The sequence below is a fragment of the Symsagittifera roscoffensis genome, chromosome 6 (genome assembly GCF_963678635.1).
Source record: "Symsagittifera roscoffensis chromosome 6, txSymRosc1.1, whole genome shotgun sequence".
Classification (NCBI taxonomy): domain Eukaryota; kingdom Metazoa; phylum Xenacoelomorpha; order Acoela; family Convolutidae; genus Symsagittifera; species Symsagittifera roscoffensis.
Window position 1 is genome coordinate 11,372,831 of NC_087067.1, and position 19,303 is coordinate 11,392,133.

The window sequence follows — 19,303 nt, forward strand, 5'->3', positions numbered from 1 at the left end:
ACAAGCAAATCTGTGTTATAGTATGAAATACAGTCTTTTTGCGCAAGCAAATCTGTGTTGTAGTATAAATTCTCTTTTTTTCCAACCTAAGTCGCAAATATTGTTGCGACAAAATGAGTTCATTTTGATTAATAACCAGCTATTAAGTACAGCCAATGCTAAGGATATTAACACAGACTATTATATCACAAATAGCACTTTAGCTTCTAGGTATAGTGGATCTCTAGCGTAGAGGTAGGGAAGGAGACCCGCAACAAAATAAGAGAGTTCGAACTTGGGCAGGATTCGTATACTAGATAAAATGCGTCCGCTCTATAAATTGAAGCATGTTAATTGTTAAATTTCTTTTTTTTTCTTCCAAATTCACTAGTGCTGCTAATGCGTCTCAATTGGCCTGCGTTACATAGCAGTTATGTGGACTCATAATTGGCGTGCGTCATTTAAAAAGTTTTGTAGACGCAAAGTTTTACTCCTTCAGTTTTTCCCAGTTGCGTTATCGGTCATATCTTTGCGTGTGTATCCGAAGTGCAACTTCGCCTCTTTAAATAATGTGTTTAACGTGTTTCAAACATTTTAAAATAAGACAAAGTTTTAAACATGGCAACTCTGAGGAAAGCTGGTGTTGGAAGCTTCATTTTGCGATTATTTGGCAATATAAAGTCTTTAAACAAATCAAAAGTTTATTCTGCAAAAAATGTGAAGTTTTTCTGATTTATATATTTTTTTGTTTGTCATTCTTTTTATCGAAGTCAACTGTTGTCGATTATGCCTAATTTATAAACTTTCCAGGCCTTTTTCTAGTTATCTTATAACTTGGCGCCCAAAAAACTAGACTTATTTTGAAAAAAAAAACGAGTTTTTTTTCAATTTTAGGGGTTTTACTTTTGATTTGTTTTTAACCTCACTCCAAATTCATTTGGTAAATAGAAGAGAATTTTTTCTCGAGTAGCAAAATAACTGATGGCGCAAAAAAAAGAAATTTCACTTTAGTTTGTAAAGTTGACTTAATTTTTTTTTCCGCGGAATAAAAAATCATCCTGATCCAGTTTTCTTAAATTGCCTTAAATTTTATTGAAACGTGTGACGCATGAAAAACTTTTTATTCTCAAAAGGCTTGAAATTGTTGTTTCTTTTCTTGGCAATGGTTGAGAAAACAGCTTTTTCTTCAGTTTCTTGACCGGCTAGCTGTTGGCTTTGTTTTTGAATGGTGATGTGTTTTAGGTGGAGGTAAAAGTGCAATGTTACTATAGACGGAGGGACATACCGAATGCTTTGATCCATTTGGCTGACCCCTCATTCAATGACAAACATCCCAACAAAACTGTCTTGGACAACTTGACTACTGATGACAAACATTCTCTGTTTCACAGGGAGTTGTTCCTTTCGAGGCACACTGAAAAGGTTCCGGCGCAATATATACGTGGAAAATGTACCGTAAATCTAATTAGCGAAGTGGAGTCGCCACATATCTATATTAACAAAGAGGATGCATTTTTCTATTCGCTCGTATACGACCCAGTCAATAAAACGCTGTTAAAAGACCAAGGTGAAATGAGAGTAGGAAACAGGTTCCAGGCCCAGGTGCAACCCTGGATCGAGCAACCGATGAAACTAGACGACGATGGAGAGTATGTCAAATTGATGTGGGATCCCAAAAATAGAGTTTCTGAAGAAGACTGTGCCAAATATCTGATTGTTGTCAGATCGATTGGAACATTTTCTCGTGCGTTGCACCACACGACTCAAGTTCGGGAAACTAGTCTGGTCAATTCGGCAGCCGCTGCTTCTCGCGATGTAGCAATTGCATATGCGCACGATTTACTGAACATGTGTGATTATGACATCGGGAAGTCGTGTTTAGAATTAGTGCCTGAAAATGGTCCGTTGCTGATACAAGACCAATCCGAAGAATGGTCTGCTAGCGAAGCGGCTCTCTTCGAAGAAGCTTTGGACAAACATGGGAAAGAGTTTGGGGAGATCAGAAAAGAGTTTCTACCCTGGAAAACTATGCCATCTATTATAGAGTATTATTACATGTGGAAAACAACTGATAGATATATGAGGCAAAAAAGAATCAAAGCTACAGAAGCGGAGTCAAAGTTGAAGCAAGTGTACATTCCATCATCAGGAACGTACAACAACCCGAATAAGATCCCTCTTGATGGACCGAACGGACCGTTTGTTAACTTCCAATGCGAGGGCTGCTCCTGCAAAGAATCAAATGCGTGGTTTCTTTGGGGACCCAATAATATGTGCAAGTTGTGCGAATCTTGTTGGGTGTACTGGAAGAAATTTGGAGGACTCAAAAAACCGACTGCATACGAAAAGAGTGCAAATGAACAAAATGTGCGAGAGTTTAAGTACGAGTGCAAACAGTGCAAGAGGCAGTTTTCGAGACAAGAGCGTCTTGTAAACCACATGTCGGAGCACGGCGAGTATCGATGTGTAGTTGAAGGTTGCGACCGAGAGTTCAAGGTCAAGAACCAGTTGTATAGACACTTGACCTCGACGCATAACCTCTGTATAACATCTAGAACCTCATATGCCCAGATAATTAAGGTCAGGGAACCTTTCTTGATGGTAGCGACCAAGGCTACAAAAAGAGTGCAGCAGAAAATGACCCAACGGTTCCAGAAGATCGCGAGGAACCCCTGCGTTGAAATTGACATCAGCGATATTTCTAGTAACTGTGAATCGAGCTCAGAATCAGAAGCACATGCGGATGAATCAAAAACGAAAACAAAAAAGGTTTCAATCGAAGACTTGGTTCTTAAAATAGGAGAAGTATACCGAGAAGCTCCGAGTGGCAGAAAACGAGGAATTACTGACAAAAACAATGCCGCAACTGCGCCGTATAAGAAAATTCATCTTGATGTGAATGCGCCATTAGTTTCTGTTAGCAGCAAGCCATTCAAATGGTGCGATGTTGTTGATGGATATCTCTACATGGCAAGCCCAGAAACAAAAGAAAAGCGTGTAAAAAAGAAATCTTCTGATTACAAACGAGCTAGCAGATGTCCTGCTCTTGATGTATCTGCAGAAAATAAAGCAAATTAAGTGCAGTAAATTGTGTCTGGAATCTAAGACGACAGCCCTTAAGACGAAAACAGGATTTTAAGATGACAATTAAATTAATACAAACACACAAAAAAAAATCATTTTGATCGGTTAAATTTTAGGAGAGAAGGGTTCAAAAATAGATGTTGCCAAACATACGTTTTGTCATCTTGACGTTTTTACTCATGCTTTGTCGTCTTTTTACTTGGCACCGGTGAAGCTTAGTGTGTGCCGTTACCTGAAACTAATTTTTTTGGCTCTTTTTTATACCCCCTCCCGTGCCACCTCACGCGAGCATCAATTTTATGGTATAACGAGTCGTTTTACAAGGTTAATTATGAAGACCAAATATGTTTCTCGTGGCCTAATTAGCATAGCAATTCAATGCGCATGCCAATTTGCGTAACAATCAGGAAATGTGCACAAAAGTTTTACTTGTAGAACTTTGCAGGTGGGGAGGGGGAAGAGAAAAAGAGTAATTTTTTGATCTAATAATTCTGTCCTTGAAAACCAATCTCGTTTTGTGATTTAAAATTGTGTATGATCAAAATGTGAAGAAATGATAAATATTTGACTATTTCGGTTATTTTTCTATTCGATCAGTCTGTCTGTCTACTTTATCTAAGTAATACAAATACCTGTGTTTTGAATAATTTTTGATCGTTGTTTAGATTCGCATATTTATCTGTTTAATTTTACTTTGTATGTCAAATCAATTAAATTTTATATTAAGTCTGTGCGTTTTTTGATACAGCTGAGAAAATCCAATTTTCCAGTTTTTCTTTCATTGTTGTTAATGATTGAAATTGGCAGTCTTTTTTGAAATAAAATAAAATATCAATTGAATATCCTCTCTTCATTTTGTATAATTTGGTATCAAGTTTAAATTTTTATCCAGTCAAAATCTAGTGTTCTGGACACAACTGTAATGGGGGGGGGCTGCTTGTCGCTCAGAAAAGTAACCAGCTCTGATGATCCTGATCGCTTTTAAACCAGGTGTGTTCGAAGCTAGCATTCCAAATTGAATCTCAACTGACGATGTTATATTCATTCTGTTTTCAGTTTGTTTTATGCCTCTCATTCAGGGTACGCAGAAGTCTATTCATTTGGAGTATTATACGCTCCATTCTCCTAATCATCTTGGAAGCGGTAAATTGTTTTTGTTTAGCGATTAGGAAGCATTAAATATCTGAATGGATTATTTTTTCCGCTTAACATCTTGTCTAATACAATCAAAACATTTCGTTAACATCTCGAGCACTGAAGATGGTAGTCATCTCCAATTTTAACATCCAAATGTGTTTCCCAATGCAGTGATACTGCGTCTTAAGTTAATTTTGCAGAAATAGTTTTCAGAAATAAACTAATTTTTTTGTCAGTTTTGTGGATTTTTGTCCCAAGTTTAGCTGGCTTATTTCGGGGGTGTTATAATTTAAAACCTTTTCTACCTTTGCAATCAGCTTTGTTTATTATTACGAACCTTCTATTCTTCTAACCTATTTAGCAAATAAAAGTGTTCATTAAGTGTGTTAACTTATTTGGAAATTTCGCCGCAGCATTGGAAATTGCGCAGCATCTCTGTCTTAGTTGTGGCTTGTGTTTGGTGCCTATTAAGCGTCCACGTTAAGTGGTTAGTGTGTGAGAATCTTAATCTCTAGTTCGCAGTTTCGATTCTCGGACATAACCGGTTTTTACTAATTCGAAGCTTATTTCTTAATTTTCTTATTGAACTTTATAGAGTGGCTTTTTGTGTTCTCGCAAGTTTATGCGAAGCGAAGCTTCGCCTCTGTATTGATAGTTGTTTTTACAACAGCGAACTTTAGTGAGCGTTAGTGTTATACTACGACTATTCTTTTTTTTCTAACCTAAGTCGTCAATATTGGTGCCACTTTTGCAACGGCTTATTGGTAGTATGTGCTTTGACAATCGAATAGTAATAAGTTAACACAGCATAAGCATTTTAAATTCACCAATTGAACAGATAAAAAGCTATTTGTTTCAAACAACATAACAGTAATTACACATGCAAAGCTTGTGTGATAGTATGAACTCTTTTTTTTCTCCAACCTTAGTCGCAAGTATTAGTGTTCACTTTGAAAGTGTTCATTTTGATCAATAACCAGCTATTAAGTACAGCCAATGCTAAGGTTAAGGAGGATACTAACACAGACTATTATATTACAAATAGCACTTTAGCTTCAAGGGTATAATGGGTCTGTAGCGTAGAGGTAGGGAAGGAAACCCGCAGCAAAATAAAAGGAATCGAACCTGGGTTGAGTCGGATGTTTTGAATGAATTTTTTCCGTTTTTTAATTAAAATGTGTTTGCTCTATAAATTGAGGCATGTTAGTCGTTAAATTTCTTTTTTTTTCAATTTGACTGGTACTGCTAATGCGTCATCATTGGCTTGAGTCACTAAGCAATTATGTAGACTCATAATCAGGGGTTCCGAAAAATTAATTGGAACAAGACCAATCAATTATTTGGTGTAGCAATCAATTAATTGTAATTGGGCACCTAGATCAATCAATGATTGCAATTATTGGCAATTATTTTAGAAGAAAGAAATGAATGGTAAAATAAGAATTGAGTCCTAGTTACGAACACAAACTATAATTTTTTTTCAGTTTTATCATTGTGAATCACTGAAACTGTCTCTCAAACAGAACAAAAACTCATGCGGTAAGAAAATTTGATATAGGAACTTGGTTGGATGTGCTTTGTTGATTCGACACTGAGTGCTGACTTTTAATGTGATTCATCAGATTCCATCCTGTCGCACGCTTTTGCGTCCGTTTTTTTTCCAAATTTGCATTTCCATAGGTTGGGATTCTCTTCCGGTTCGGGTTTGTGAAAATACCGCAATGCAATCCTTTTATTTGAAGTTTCCATGATGCGAAATGGATGATGGCGATTATGTATAACTCAGCTGAGCAAGCTTACATTCGCTATCTTGTGAGTTGCTGATTGCGACATAATAGCAGATAATGCAGAGAATTGCGTCATTTTAGCAGAAAATGCAGAGAATTGCGTGTCATATTAGTTGCTGCTATGCTGCAGCGATTATGTTGAAAAGCGGGATTAATTCCGCTCCATTTCAGAAATTATAAAAATTGCCAATTAATTGTTATTAAATTATTATTCAGCAATCAATTAAATAATTGCTAAAAGCCTGTCAATCAAATAATTGGAACAATGAATTGAACTCCAATTAGTTTTTCGGAACCCCTGCTCATAATTGGTGTGTGTCACTTAAGAATTTTTGTAGACTCAAAGTGTTACTCATTCTGCTTTTCCCAGTAGCGTTATTGGTCATATTTTTGCTTGTGTATGAGTAGGGCCAGTTCGCCTCTTTAAAAACTCGATTTTAGAATTTTCCTAACCCAAAATATCTAGCAATTTTTGGAAATGCATAATTTACACATAATGTGGCTTTGTGCTTTGCGATTAATTACATACAAAGTCAGTGTGGATGCATTCAGTTTGTTACATGCTATGTTTTTACCTGCAAAATTGTGTCTCTTTTTATTTGGTGCAACTTTTGCTGCCTGGTTTTGGCAACTTGTTTGCATATGTAGCTGCTTGATTTTAGACTAGCGTTCGTGGCCGTGAGAGCAGGTTGTGAGAGCCCAATTCTTGAGTTCGCAGCTTTGAAGCCCATACATAGCAAAGTTATACTAATTCGCGTCTAATTTCTAGCTTTTCTTATTTCATTTTATAAAGCTGCTTTTTTGTCATGTTCTCACTGGTGTTTGCGAAGCATAGAATAATTTGAAATTGTTGTCAGTTTTTTCGGCTATATTGTTTTCTGATTTTTTTTTCGTCTTAGTGTTTTTTTTTTGTTTTTCGGAAACTCAGTGTCCAGTATTGGTGTGAACATTTTTATTGTAAGTTGATTCAAGGTGATGACACAGTGATTTTTGTTGATTGTCTTAAAGTGTTCGAAAAAAATTACTTATATATATGATTTTGGCCTGATTTTTCTCAGCTCGAGTTTGGTTCTCGAGCTGGAGGCTTGGTTCAATCTTTGCCGTGTTTTTTTTTCGACGTTTGGCAAGTTTAGCTCTGCATTTGGCGAACCAACCCGACATTTGGCGAGTTCGGTTCAATAGCTGAGTTTTTTCTGGTTCGAGTTTTAAAATTTTCTTCTTGACCAGGCGGTTTTTGTTGTGCGTTGCTAAAGGGAGTTTTTGTCTGTATGTTGTAATCTATGTTTAATATCCTTGTCTGTAATATTCATCAGTGTTTACTCTTGCGAGCATTGTGTTATTTTACATATACCGGGTCCACTTTTTTCAATCCAAATCGCATAAATTAGTGCTATTTTTGCTGCCTCTTTTGCTGGAGTTTTGACAGTTTGATATCATAGCCGAGGCCTGTAGTATTACCTGCTTTTTACCGTAAATGGCATTTATTCAATATATCTCATAACTTTTTCTTGCTTTTTTCAAAAGTTTTCACCGTTTAAAGCTATTTCTTGGGGTTTTGTCGCTGATGTAAAAATTTAGGTTTAATAGGCTTTCTGCAACCTTTTTGTGGCAATTATTTAAAACTTTTTGATAAGTTTTTTGAATTTTATTTCTATGTTTGTTTTTCATTTCATGTTTTTTGTTTGCTTTTCTTTTGAACTTATGAATAATTTTTGTATTGTATCTCTCCATTTTTCTTCTGTGTTTGATTTTTTTTCCGCCTTGTAATCATGTCGCTTAAATTATCTTATGCAACGACATTTGAAGGGTGAAGTTATTGTTAATAAAATTGAGGTCTTAATGGCTTTTTTCGACTCTGGGTGATGTACAAGTTTTTTTTTCCTGTCATTGGTTATAATAGCAATATTAATATAACACTGTCGTATGTATTTATCGCAGCATCCTGAATATTGCGTGCACACAACGCCAGTGTTATTGAAATTGAAAAAAGGTCGATCTTTTGGCTTGATGCATTTTGTTGGCTCGCTTATCGGCGCATAGTTGAATACCTGTTATAAACGCTTGTATTTTTGCTTGCTCTTAAAAAGTGCCGCTGTTTAAGTTTCCTAAACATCAATTTAGACAACGCCTATTAATGCGTGGAGTTATCGGCGGCAGTTTTGAATGAGAATATTTTCGGCTGAATTCTTTGTTCACAAAAACCATTGAGGTAATCAATTTGTTTGTTTTCTTAGGTATGTTTGGAAAAGTGTTTGAAGCATACCACAATGTAACAAATGCTAGAGCTGCAGTGAAGATGTTCACGTACGACACTGACGAAGGAACACCGCCAACCGCTCTTCGAGAAGTTGCAATTCTGAAATGGCTCAGTCATCCCAACATAGTAACGTGAGACTGCTTAAGATTTTTCAGAAAAATTCAAAAAGTATTTCTTCCCAAGTAAACTTCATTATAAGTCTTTGAGTTAAGTAATGGTTGACCCATAATCATTTAATTTAATCATAATTTTGAAATTATGGGAAATTTAAGGGAAAAAATGAATTTTTTGTTTGTTTATTTTGCCTTAACGGGCCTATTTGTCTTTTTTTTATTATCTTTTTTGGTGTGATCCTGCTCCTTTACGCTGCGCATCAAGCTCATATGTGATAAGTTTGATGTAATAAATTGTTTTTGTATGGTTTGACAGTTTTTGGTTAGATTTTTTGCAAATTCTTTTGTGCAAATTGTCAGAAACTTATGCGTTCATTTATTTTTTCAATTTTTTCTTTCATTTTGATCTTAGTTTTTAGCAAATGTTCCTGATGATGTTAATAGCCAATTGTTCCTTCTAGGATGTGCAGCTTGCTTGATTGCAAGACTTTAGGCGAAGTTTTTGTGTACATTTTAGGAATTTTTAGATCTCGATTTGTTGCCCAATTTTTTATTTGACATAAGAAAGAATTGAGTGGAGTTTATGTAGCCCGGATCTTTTTTATGTTTTAGGTCATTGATTGTTTTATATGAATTGTTTAAAAAACGTTTTTTAGCCTACGATGTTTTCAACTGATTATCTTGAGACACATTATCTTTTGATTTTTGGCATTTTATTTTGTATCGCGTGGCTCGAAGCTCAGCTTTGCCTGTTATAAAATAATCATCTCGTTTTCTACTAGCTTGTTATATACGTCATCATGTTCAAGGCAAAAGCATCAATCACGTTCAAGAAAAAATATGCAATTTTTCACCAGCCTTATCTTACAAAGTCCTTTTACTTTCTTTAAACCGAAATCTCGCATTGTAATGCAATGGTTTTGTGCAAAGTTCGATCAAATTATTGTTTCGAAGCGACATTCTTATACTTGCGATTGTTTTTTAGTTTGGAGTTTTGAAAATCGGAAATTTATTTATCTGTCGGTATATTAAGCGATAGATTTTGCATTTATCTATGATAATGAACGCGTAAGCACGATTTATTTGAGCGTGGCAAACTAATCCAAAATTTAAAGCGCACAAATACTCATCAAAATTGAATTGAATAAAGCTTTGAGAGTTTTTGAGTTTTTGGAGCTTCTTTTTTTGCCAATTTTTGCTTGTTTGCCAAGTAAAGCTTTGACTGTGTTATAAATAGTAGTTTCTCCATTTTTCCATAGATAATTTCTTCACCTGGATGGATTTTTGATTCCTGGATGGAGTTTTTTTTAAGTGTATCTGACCGGGAGAATACCTGCTTTCTGCTTAGCAACTGGCTTATCTTATTGTTCCGATTACGGAGTGGAAATGAAGTTAGAATTGTAATAAAGGAGGTGCTGTTTTCGAAGCAAATCCAGGTACAACAAATAAATGTTACATAAGGGGTAGTACTAAATCATATTGAAGCCCTTTCAGAGGTAATTTACGCTGCAAGGAAAAATTGCGAAAAACAAATTCGATAAATTTTTCTGGGTCATTTTGTTGAAGTTAATGTGGTCGGAACATTTTGAGGTAGTTGATCAGCAACCGGTCTTTCTTGTTCATTTCGCATATGATGTATTTCTCATTCTTGCGATTAAAATGCAAGAATTTTAAGAGTGTTTGTTTTTACAGGGTGTATGATCACATGATAGAGGACGGAAACTTGTATCTTGTTATGGAATGCCTGGAAACAGATCTGAAAAATTATTTACATGGACCAAATGGGGGATTGGCGGAGGAAGAGCTCATGGACGAAATTTTAGCCAAGGTAAAACAGGTTATCAAGCACCAATACTACCATGACAGTTTGGGATCATTTTTTTTGCAATTGGCACAGTAAACATCATTCGGAAAATTGAAAATTGGGGTACTTCTACATATTTTGGTCAAAAATGTGATTTAGTTGAAGTTCTTTGCAAAAGTGTCTAGTTGTAATAGTTTTTAAAAACGTCTAAAGTCTGCTTTTTACTGGAAAAAACATTAACCTCAGGAACCGATCAGCAAAATGGCTTTGAAATTTTTCCCATGTTTTTAAAAAATGTTTTCCATGTTTCGGCCTAGAAATTTGTTGTTCAAACTCATTGAAAACCCATATTTAATTCGCTCCATGTCGAGTGACCCTAATTTGATTAGTGAATGTTTTTGGTCGATGTAGTATGGTAAAATACTACATGGTTTTTCATGGGTCAAAATAGGGTGTTTTTCAGAGCTATATGTACCAAATATTGAACGCGACCTGCTACTGCCACATGCGAGGAATCTTCCACAGGGATCTGAAGCCCCAGAATTTACTGTTGAATAACAGAGGACAGATCAAACTGTGTGATTTTGGGCTGGCCAGGACATACAGTCTAACGTCGAAGAGGTACACGCATGAGGTGATGACGATGTGGTACAGGGCACCCGAGATTCTCCTAGGCAGCAAAACGTAAACCCCTTCTAGAATGAATTCTGAGAAAGTAACTCAAAAAATTTGAAATGATCGTGAACATCATAATAGTATTGGTATATTAAGTATAAAACAGATGCTACAAAAAGAGATGGAACAAGCGAATACTGACAAAACTAGGTGATTCTGAAAGGGGGGAGAGAAAAAGAATCCGACTTTTAGGTTGAAGCGACGTTAATCTGTGCTTCTGTTTGCGGAAAAATGGTGTTACTATGTCATGCTAGGTACGGCTCGGATGTTGACCTTTGGTCGATAGGGGTCATCTTGTACGAGATGCTGAACAAGAGCTACATGTTCACGGGAGACTGCGAGATCGACCAGCTCTACAAAATATTCCAGGTGTTGGGTACCCCGAATGAAAATGTATGGAAGGGGGTGGGGCTACTGAAGTATTTTGACGAGTTTGTTTTTCCCCAGTGGGAGCCTCAGAGTTGGGATTCTATTTTGACGAGGCCGAATAAAGAAGCAGCTGATCTTCTGAAGGTGAGCAGAGCACTATGTAAAATGAAATTATTTCCGCCTGCCATTACCAAGCATTAAGCGTAAGATATCTTTTTGGCTTGCGATTACCAGGCGCTGTCAAATCGGAATGTAGACTTCTCCAGGGTAACAACGTGTTTAACAAAATCATTTGAATCATTGATAGCTTGATTTGAAAAATTACACAACCAAGCAAGATTGTGAGCTTTATCTTAAAATGCACGACCTTTTTGTACAATTCAACTCACATAAAATTGTTCATTTTGGTAAACACTTTCGCTGCATAGTAATTACAGTTTAATAGCATGTGTTCTCCGGTTTATGCGTGGAGCAGTTCTATAGGGCACGCGAGTAGGATGCGCGAGGTCTGTGGTTCAATTCCCGTAGTGTATTTATTTCTCAAAAGTCATTAATATATTTTTTTGGCATTTTCAAAGCGTTTTGTCGCTTCTGTTTTCGAAGTGCAGCTTTGGCTCTGTGTAAATTCAAAACATACTTTGTAAAGTAAAGTATAAAAGATTTATTCTGAAGTTCATCAAAAGGTTATAGCTCAAAGTTTTTATTGACAAAATTTTGTTTTCAGCGGCAACCATTTTGATGTGTAATGGAAATTAAATTTTGATACCAGTTGAAATCTTAACTTTTTTCAGCTGTTGCTGACCTACAATCCCTCTCGACGGATTTCAGCTAAGGCAGCTTTGCACCAAAGTTACTTTGACGATTTGGACAGGTCTCAGCAACCTCTTAATCAGTTAGTCCATTATCCCCTCCGATACTAATCGAAGTTACCTGAACTGACAAATTTACGTTAACATACCTGAGCTCCTGAACTCGAAGGTAACTTGGACTGGGAGGATGAATTTTTATTTGTTCACGATGATCTGTTGCGTTCTAATCCACTGATTTGAAATGATTATTTGTTATCGGTGCTCTGAAGATTTTAATTGTGTTTTGCTTCGCTTGTTTCTTGTTGTTTATCGTCGGTGCTACCATATTATAACTAAAAGCTACTGAAACTTAGGCTCTAATATTTTTCTACCGAAACTTTGGCTCCAAAGATGTCTGAAAACTCTTGAAATCAAAAGAAAGCTGCGTTCTGAGCTGATTTTATAGATGAAAAGCGTGGAATATTGTTAAAACACCCGAAATCTTAGTTTCTGCCCATTGTGGTTGGAACAACAACATATATATTCAAATATCATTAAGCTTTTAAGTGATTCTTCAGTTGATGAGTTTTTGTTTTAATTTTCAGTAGCACGTTTCAGCTCCAATTATGGACTATTTTAAAAGCAATATGTGCTATTTTTATATTCAATTCATATACCTTTTAATTGTGGTTTCTGGCAAATCATTTTCTTAGTTGGAAATACAAGTATCGTCATAAAATGTTTTGAAAAAGTTGCATGCAAGAACTCTGGTTGTCGTCGGAAGTTGCCTGTTCTGCTCTATGTTTACAGGGCAATTCAGGGTACAGGGCAATTCAAAATAACTCTATCGATTTAAAAAATCCGTAGTTGTGAGTCTCGATTTCTTGTGAATAAAATTCACTTCAATTTCATTTAATTAATGTGGCAAATTCGAGTTTCAAAAAAAAGGGTGCCACGATGCTCGCAAAATTGAACGAAAGAGACATTTCGAAAAAGTTAAGGTAGTTTACAAGGTGACATAAGCAAGCTTGCTCCACTGCTCTTAGCTTTGACACGAGTGAGTTAAAGCGTGTGAAACATTGTTTGCTGCTAATCTATATAGTAGTTTAAGCTGAGCTCGCTCGAAAATACGCGAATGACGTTTTGGTTAGAAAGTGGATTTTTCCCAGCGTAATAAAAAGTTACCTTTAAATGCATTTTTTTCTAATTAGTCTAGTTTTATGAAAAAGCTGGTCGTAAACTTTTCTCGAACTTTAGAGAGCTTCAATATTTCGTTCGAGATTATTTTTTTCTTGGAACGTTTCAGAAAAAGTCAATCATTTTTTTGCTGCTTTACTTTAAGTCATTGGTCCTTTTCCAACTGTTTGTTTACTATATTCTATGCAAGCTAGCAAGAGTGATGCCATCTAACGAAATCAATTTTTGTTGTGTAGTGTTACCAATTAAATAGCTTTTTCTCAAATAAATTAGTGAATAGAGATTGGATTCTGTAAGCGCCAGTGGCACAACTGTATAGGGCGGAAAACATTAAAGTTGGATGTCCGAGGACTGACGTTTGGTTCCCGTAGTGGTCAAATGTTTTATATATTCCTTATATTTCACGAAAACCTTCCTGAAATTTAATGGGCTAATTGGTTGCATATTTTTTCATTGAAATTATCATTTATAATAAGGTCATTTTTTTCTGCTACCTAACCAATTTCTGTTCGTGTGTTAGTCAGGTTTTAAACTTGAGTTAGTTCAGAAGAAAGCCAATCATTGCACACACGAGCTAGCGAGCGTAGTCTCATAGTATCGATCTCTTTTTTCCCCTAACAAACTCGCAAATGAAAGTGCTCATTTGGCGGTACTTGTGCTTTAACCACGACATGTAGAATTAAAAATATCAAGGGTCCGCAGCGCAGGTGCAAGGACGTGAGACTCCTGTGTCGGATTCGAATCTGTGACATCTAGATTTGGAATTACACGTCCTCGCATCTGCGCCGGGGGCTGTTGAAAGTTTGCTACACTATCCACAATAAGGCAACTGCAGATTCTAGTAAACTGACAAATTAACTTTTATTTGCGGATTTGTTTGGAAAAAAGTAGTCATAATAATACTACGCTCGTTGGTGTAAACAGTAGACTAGAAGAAGCTACTTCTTGTTTATTCGCTTGTGTTTGCGAAATGCCGTTTCAATTCTGGTAGTGACGCTTTCTGAACGAACGTACGTTTTTTTTAATAACAAATCAATTTTTGAACTTCCAAAATCCAATTTTCATAATCAGAACGTTACTAGATCTCCTTGCTCGAATTTAGACTAAATCCTAAAAATTAGTTTTTCTCGCAAACCAGTTTTTTTCGAAAGCTGGAAATTTTTATGTAGTTCGAATCACGACTGAAAGGGTTTTAATATGATATTATCACTCGAACCAACCCAATGATTGGTTAGAAAGGGCTCCTTTGACTAATTTTCTAATTTTTCTTTAACTTCAAACCAATTTTTCTCGACACTGGGGCAACATTTTGAAAATTTTCAAATGTAGTTTGAATTGCGACTGAAAGGGCTTTAATATGATATTTCACTAGAAACAATCCGATGATTATTTGTGGCACCTGATTTTGCTTGAAAAGAAAAAAAAAAGAAAAAACCCTGATACGAATTTCTTCCCCATTTTCAATTGTCGGAACAAATGCGCCTAATAAATTTCAAAAGTTTCATTTTTTTGGAATAAACTTAACCATTGGTAATTGATGATTTTTTGTAGCTTTTGGCTGGATAGCTGAATAATGAACCACTTAAGATTATAAGATCAACAAAACACTACAAAAGTACGGTAACAATCGTCTCAATTTCAGTGATTTAAATATTTTCATTAGCGTCAGTTTTCAATTGGCCTTTATTTAAATTTAAAAATTGACCTCTTCAATAAAGATGTTTTTGTTTAGTTCTAAACCATGACAACCAGCCGTGATTTTCAATGTTTCGCCCAATTTTTCCTTTTTATCTTTGAGTAATTGACAATTTTTACTAATGCTCAGACCATGTCCTGCTTTTCTATATAATTTATCAGCATATAAAAAGCCAATTAACACACATACATATGCATGCACACGTACACGCACACATGCAAGCACGCACGCACACTTGAAGGCTTTCGAAAACAGGATTTTGAAATTGAAAAACGCTCATTTTTTATTTGAAGTGGCGCCAAGCTCTGCTTCGCCTCTAGGTCTCAATTGAAAATTTTTTTATAAGGATGATTTTTTTTCGAAACCATCAGAATTAAAAGTTTGTAACACCATAATTTACGATGAATAATCTACTAGAAAGCTTTGACATTTGGTTTCCCTGGTAGGTACAAAGTCTAATTTTTGCAGATTTGAGCTGTTTTAGCTCATCAATTCAATATCTTAGTTCATTTCAATGTGCTGTCAATTGAAGATTATTTACTCAATGCAGCTTTGCATCGCTCTCGATTTGTCATCGAATCTGTTTCTATATTCTGCAGCTTGCAAATATTTTGCAAATACAACTTTTTGTACTTTTTTGGATCATGTGATTTTAAAGTGAACTTTTAGCAGTTCGATCTGTTGCAGAACATGATCCTTGTTTTCAAATCTGTCTCCTGTCTCGCATTTGATCAAATGATTTGCAGTTATGATTCATTCAAAAATAAGAACTAAATGCCATCGGGACGAACGTTCGTTTGGCATTCGTGGCTCCTTGTCTTATTGTTTTGGACAGCAAAATTTTTTTCTGCTTTTAAATTGAGATAACGTTTTAAAGTGATAGAAGTATTCAATAAACCAGAAATTTAGTTTGACATAACAAACGATAATTTTAAAGGTGTTCAAAAGTTAGAATGAAAGACATATGTTTTGTTCGCCGTAGTCATTTGATTATGATTTTTTAATATCGTGCTCGTTCGGAAGTTTTCTCAAGAAACATGGGAAGTTTTATGGGAAACTTACACGAAACATTACGTCATTGTCATAAGAGAACGCGTTTAAGTTTCGTGGCTTCAAAATGACGCGAAGTACCACGTCATTTTCTGATGGTTGGCTAAACGATTGCTGACGCATACCATATTTTTTTTAATATTACGTTATGAAAACGACTACAATAACAGCGTGCTTTATTTTCATTGGATGATAATTTCTTTCAACCAGCACGTGTTTACATGTTACGTACCATTTACCAATATAATTCGTGTTTGGTTTGCATTTACTTTCATTTTTGCCACAAAGCGACCATTAGATTCAGTTTAAATACTGAAAGTATACTTGCTTCACATTTCTGAACCGTTTAATAGCTGTGACCAAAGTCATAATAGTTTGTAACTTGGTATAAGTTTTCATACTCCTAGTCGCAAAACGAAGTTTTTGATTGGACAACGACTTGAGTCGCGCTTTCCGTTATTTCGTTTGTTGTACTTCAAGACTCCGAAACCTCGATTAAGATACCATTTATCATATTTGCTTTAAACGTGGCAAGTCGTTTGCAATTCTGCATTTTATTGCAATTCAAATTTATTCAATTTTTATCATCGTTCTTCTGAACTCTCTAGACTTCTGTGATTAAAATTCACTCATTTTTGAAATTATTCCTTTGAAAGTTAGCAACACAGGAAACGAATTCTGGAATTAGTTTCTTCTCGTTTGATGAGGTGAGGTGAGTTACATAAGACGCCTTGAAAGAGTTCATTTTTTCGATACTTAAAGACTATTTTTGTGCCTTCTATAGTAGCTAACACTCTCAATAACCGAGTTTTGAGGTGGTAAAAAATTATATTTACACTTATACTGTTTTGTTTCAGATAATCATAATCACCTTTCCACAGATCAACTTTTCGAGGAATTTTCAACCCAATTTGATCTTTCCAATTGCGATTTTGTTCATCTTAAACCTTCTGTTTCAAACGACAACCAATTTTGGGATCCTATTCCAAAATCAGATATCCGGGATCTTTTTAACTCAGTTCGCAATTTTAATCCATAATTTAACCCAACTGAAATGCCTGCCTTGCCTGAGAGCCATGCACCTGGATCATCAGCCTCCGACGCCCAGCAGTACTTCGACGCTGTAGTGCCTCGATGGCAATCCAGCCCTCTGAATCCATTATTCCTGCAGCGCAAAGACCTCTTAATAGGCTCGAGGTCTTTCGACAAATTCATCGCTTCCCGCAGACTATATTGGGAAACACACGACGAAAAGTTCCAAATTCAGTATGACCCTCAAGAAAGAAGAAAGAAAAGAGCCAAAGAAACAAACACAGAAAAAACGGCAATGTTCTTCCTTCAGACTTGTCACGCAATGATGTGTGAGCTCCTCGAGAACTCACCGGCTCTTTGGCGCCGCAGATTTCAGAGAGTCCTGGATCTATGTTGTGCTCCCGGGGGATTCTGCAATGCGCTCCTGACAAGGTTTCCAGACGTCAAAATTGATGCACATACCTTGCACCCAGACGACGGAGGCGCTCCCATGATCACAAAGCACAGTCGTCTTAACTGTCAGTACAACGATGTCATCGAATTATCAGTCAATCAGAGCTTCAAGACGTTAATCAGATACGACATGGTCATCCTCGGAGGTGCTTGGGCGGCATACGTGGACGAAAACGGAGTGGAACAACAGGAGACAGAATCACGAGTGTTCTACCCGAACCTGAAACTGAAGTTTGCCGAACTACATATCATGCTGCAGTGCCTGCGACCGAATGGAGTGGCAATTGTGAAGCTGCCTTTGAAGTTCGAGAACCTCACCGGAACCATGGTGTGGATAATTCTGGAGAAGATATTCAAACATGTGGAACCTTTCAGACCATCTTGCAATTCCTGCTCATCACTTTGGTCACACTCGTTCGTGTATATGATCTGTCATGACTTGAGATCAAAAGAAATTCGCGAGGAGTATATAAGGAAACTGAAAAGATATCTGGACTTGTGCAGGGAGACGAGAGCCGACTTCGTGAACGATTTCCTGGAAGAGCAGGAAGTCCTGGAGCAAGTGGTTGGCAAAGAGGAAAAAATCTGGGAACAGATGGCACAGACGTACAAAGACAAGTTGTACCGACTTAAGCAGCGATAGTGGGAACTGAATTGAACTCGGATGACTTATGATATAGTGCTAAACCCAAAAGCCAATCAGATGATTAGAATGAAACGATAGTCACAATAACTCTATTTATTGATTAAGTAACGTAAACTGTTTTTAGCGTAAACATAGCTTTTGACGTGTTTTAAGAGCGATTTGTGTCTTAACTATATAGATATTTAGAAAGTTAGTTCGTTTTAAATAATAACTACCCTTTCCTTTCTTTGTGATGTTTAATTTACTGTTGTTCGTAAGCAATTCATATCAAAAGGCGCTCTAACTTGACATGTGTCAATCATGGTATGCATATTGTTATTTGTTACCAAATACAATTTTTTACCTACGTTTTTTCAAATTCCTCAATTTTGAATTGAGTTGTTAGCTTGTGATGAAAACTGCCGGACATGACTTAAAAAAGGCAAAGAATGACATAGATTAGCATTACTGACAGGAGTTACCATTTGTGTGAATATTCAGTAAACCTAAATCATAGTGAACGTTGAGCTTAAGTAGGTTTTTAAATTATGACCGAAAGCTCGCCTGCGAAGTTCGTCTTTGGGAAAATCGAAGATTTGTCCTAGCAACCAAAACTACTATTTATGAACTACAGCTGAATTATCAAGAATTTTACTTAAAACACCGGAACTCATTTCTGATTTGACTAATTTGAACTGAATCAGGACTGCTGAAACACGTGTTTCTATTTAAAGCTCTGACGCTTATCATTCGGATATTTGACGGCTGTGTTACTACTCAGTCGTAAATTTGCCCAATTTGGAAAGATATGAAAAACTTCTGATTCACAATTGGGTTCAAATTATTAGTCAAAACCCTATAACAGTGAAGTATAGAAACTATAAAATTAATGGCATTAAAAACTGCCCGTGATGATAAAAGCGTTAAACGTATGACAGAGAAAAGCTTTTAACTGAACTTGCTAATCCTATTCTATTTGAAACGCACTACTGTACAAGATTAGAATTATCACGATTGTTGATCTCCTTAAAGCGCCCGACCTTACCTTACTATTTTTGGCTATTTCGAATCCGAATCAGAACTACCGAAACATGAAATTGTGTCGTAGGTTCGACTTTTTATGTTCCTAATCGTGGGCGATAGTTTATCTTACCGAGTAAACAGCCAATTCAGAATACAATGTAAAACATTTGGTTCATTTAAGTTCATGTTGAACTCAAAAATGAACCAAGTGAAATATAGAAGTTTTCAGGTAAT

General features: G+C 36.1%; 2 protein-coding genes across 6 annotated transcripts in view; both read left to right on the forward strand.

The window, feature by feature from the left end:
* The window catches only part of LOC134848536 (cyclin-dependent kinase 1-like), a 488,218-nt gene extending 475,753 nt beyond the window's left edge, over positions 1 to 12,465 (forward strand). For 2 of the 4 annotated variants that reach the window (XM_063866038.1, XM_063866039.1), the window contains exons 2-7: positions 4,118 to 4,206; positions 8,222 to 8,375; positions 10,050 to 10,185; positions 10,625 to 10,845; positions 11,091 to 11,349; positions 11,997 to 12,465. In XM_063866038.1, the coding sequence (XP_063722108.1) occupies positions 4,128 to 4,206; positions 8,222 to 8,375; positions 10,050 to 10,185; positions 10,625 to 10,845; positions 11,091 to 11,349; positions 11,997 to 12,125 (978 nt within the window). In that variant the 5' untranslated portion in view covers positions 4,118 to 4,127 and the 3' untranslated portion in view covers positions 12,126 to 12,465. Of the gene's footprint in view, positions 1 to 1,221; positions 3,790 to 4,117; positions 4,207 to 8,221; positions 8,376 to 10,049; positions 10,186 to 10,624; positions 10,846 to 11,090; positions 11,350 to 11,996 lie in introns of those variants that run through there. The other 2 variants (XM_063866036.1, XM_063866037.1) reach the window with 1 other exon arrangement.
* Positions 12,466 to 15,862: 3,397 nt separating this feature from the next.
* Positions 15,863 to 18,413, forward strand: LOC134848336 (uncharacterized). 2 transcript variants are annotated; one of them, XM_063865738.1, is made up of 2 exons: positions 15,863 to 16,648; positions 16,794 to 18,413. In XM_063865738.1, exon 2 carries the CDS (start codon positions 16,991 to 16,993, stop codon positions 18,062 to 18,064), a length of 1,074 nt encoding a protein of 357 aa, XP_063721808.1. In that variant the 5' UTR covers positions 15,863 to 16,648; positions 16,794 to 16,990; the 3' UTR covers positions 18,065 to 18,413. The 2 variants fall into 2 exon arrangements, with proteins under 2 accessions (XP_063721808.1, XP_063721809.1); XM_063865739.1 differs by having other exon boundaries at positions 15,863 to 16,643.
* The last annotated feature ends 890 nt before the right edge of the window (positions 18,414 to 19,303 follow it).

Excerpts from the sequence above, each read along its gene's own strand:
- LOC134848336 (XM_063865738.1), top strand. The coding sequence starts at position 16,991 with ATGCCTGCCTTGCCTGAGAGCCATGCACCTGGATCATCAGCCTCCGAC.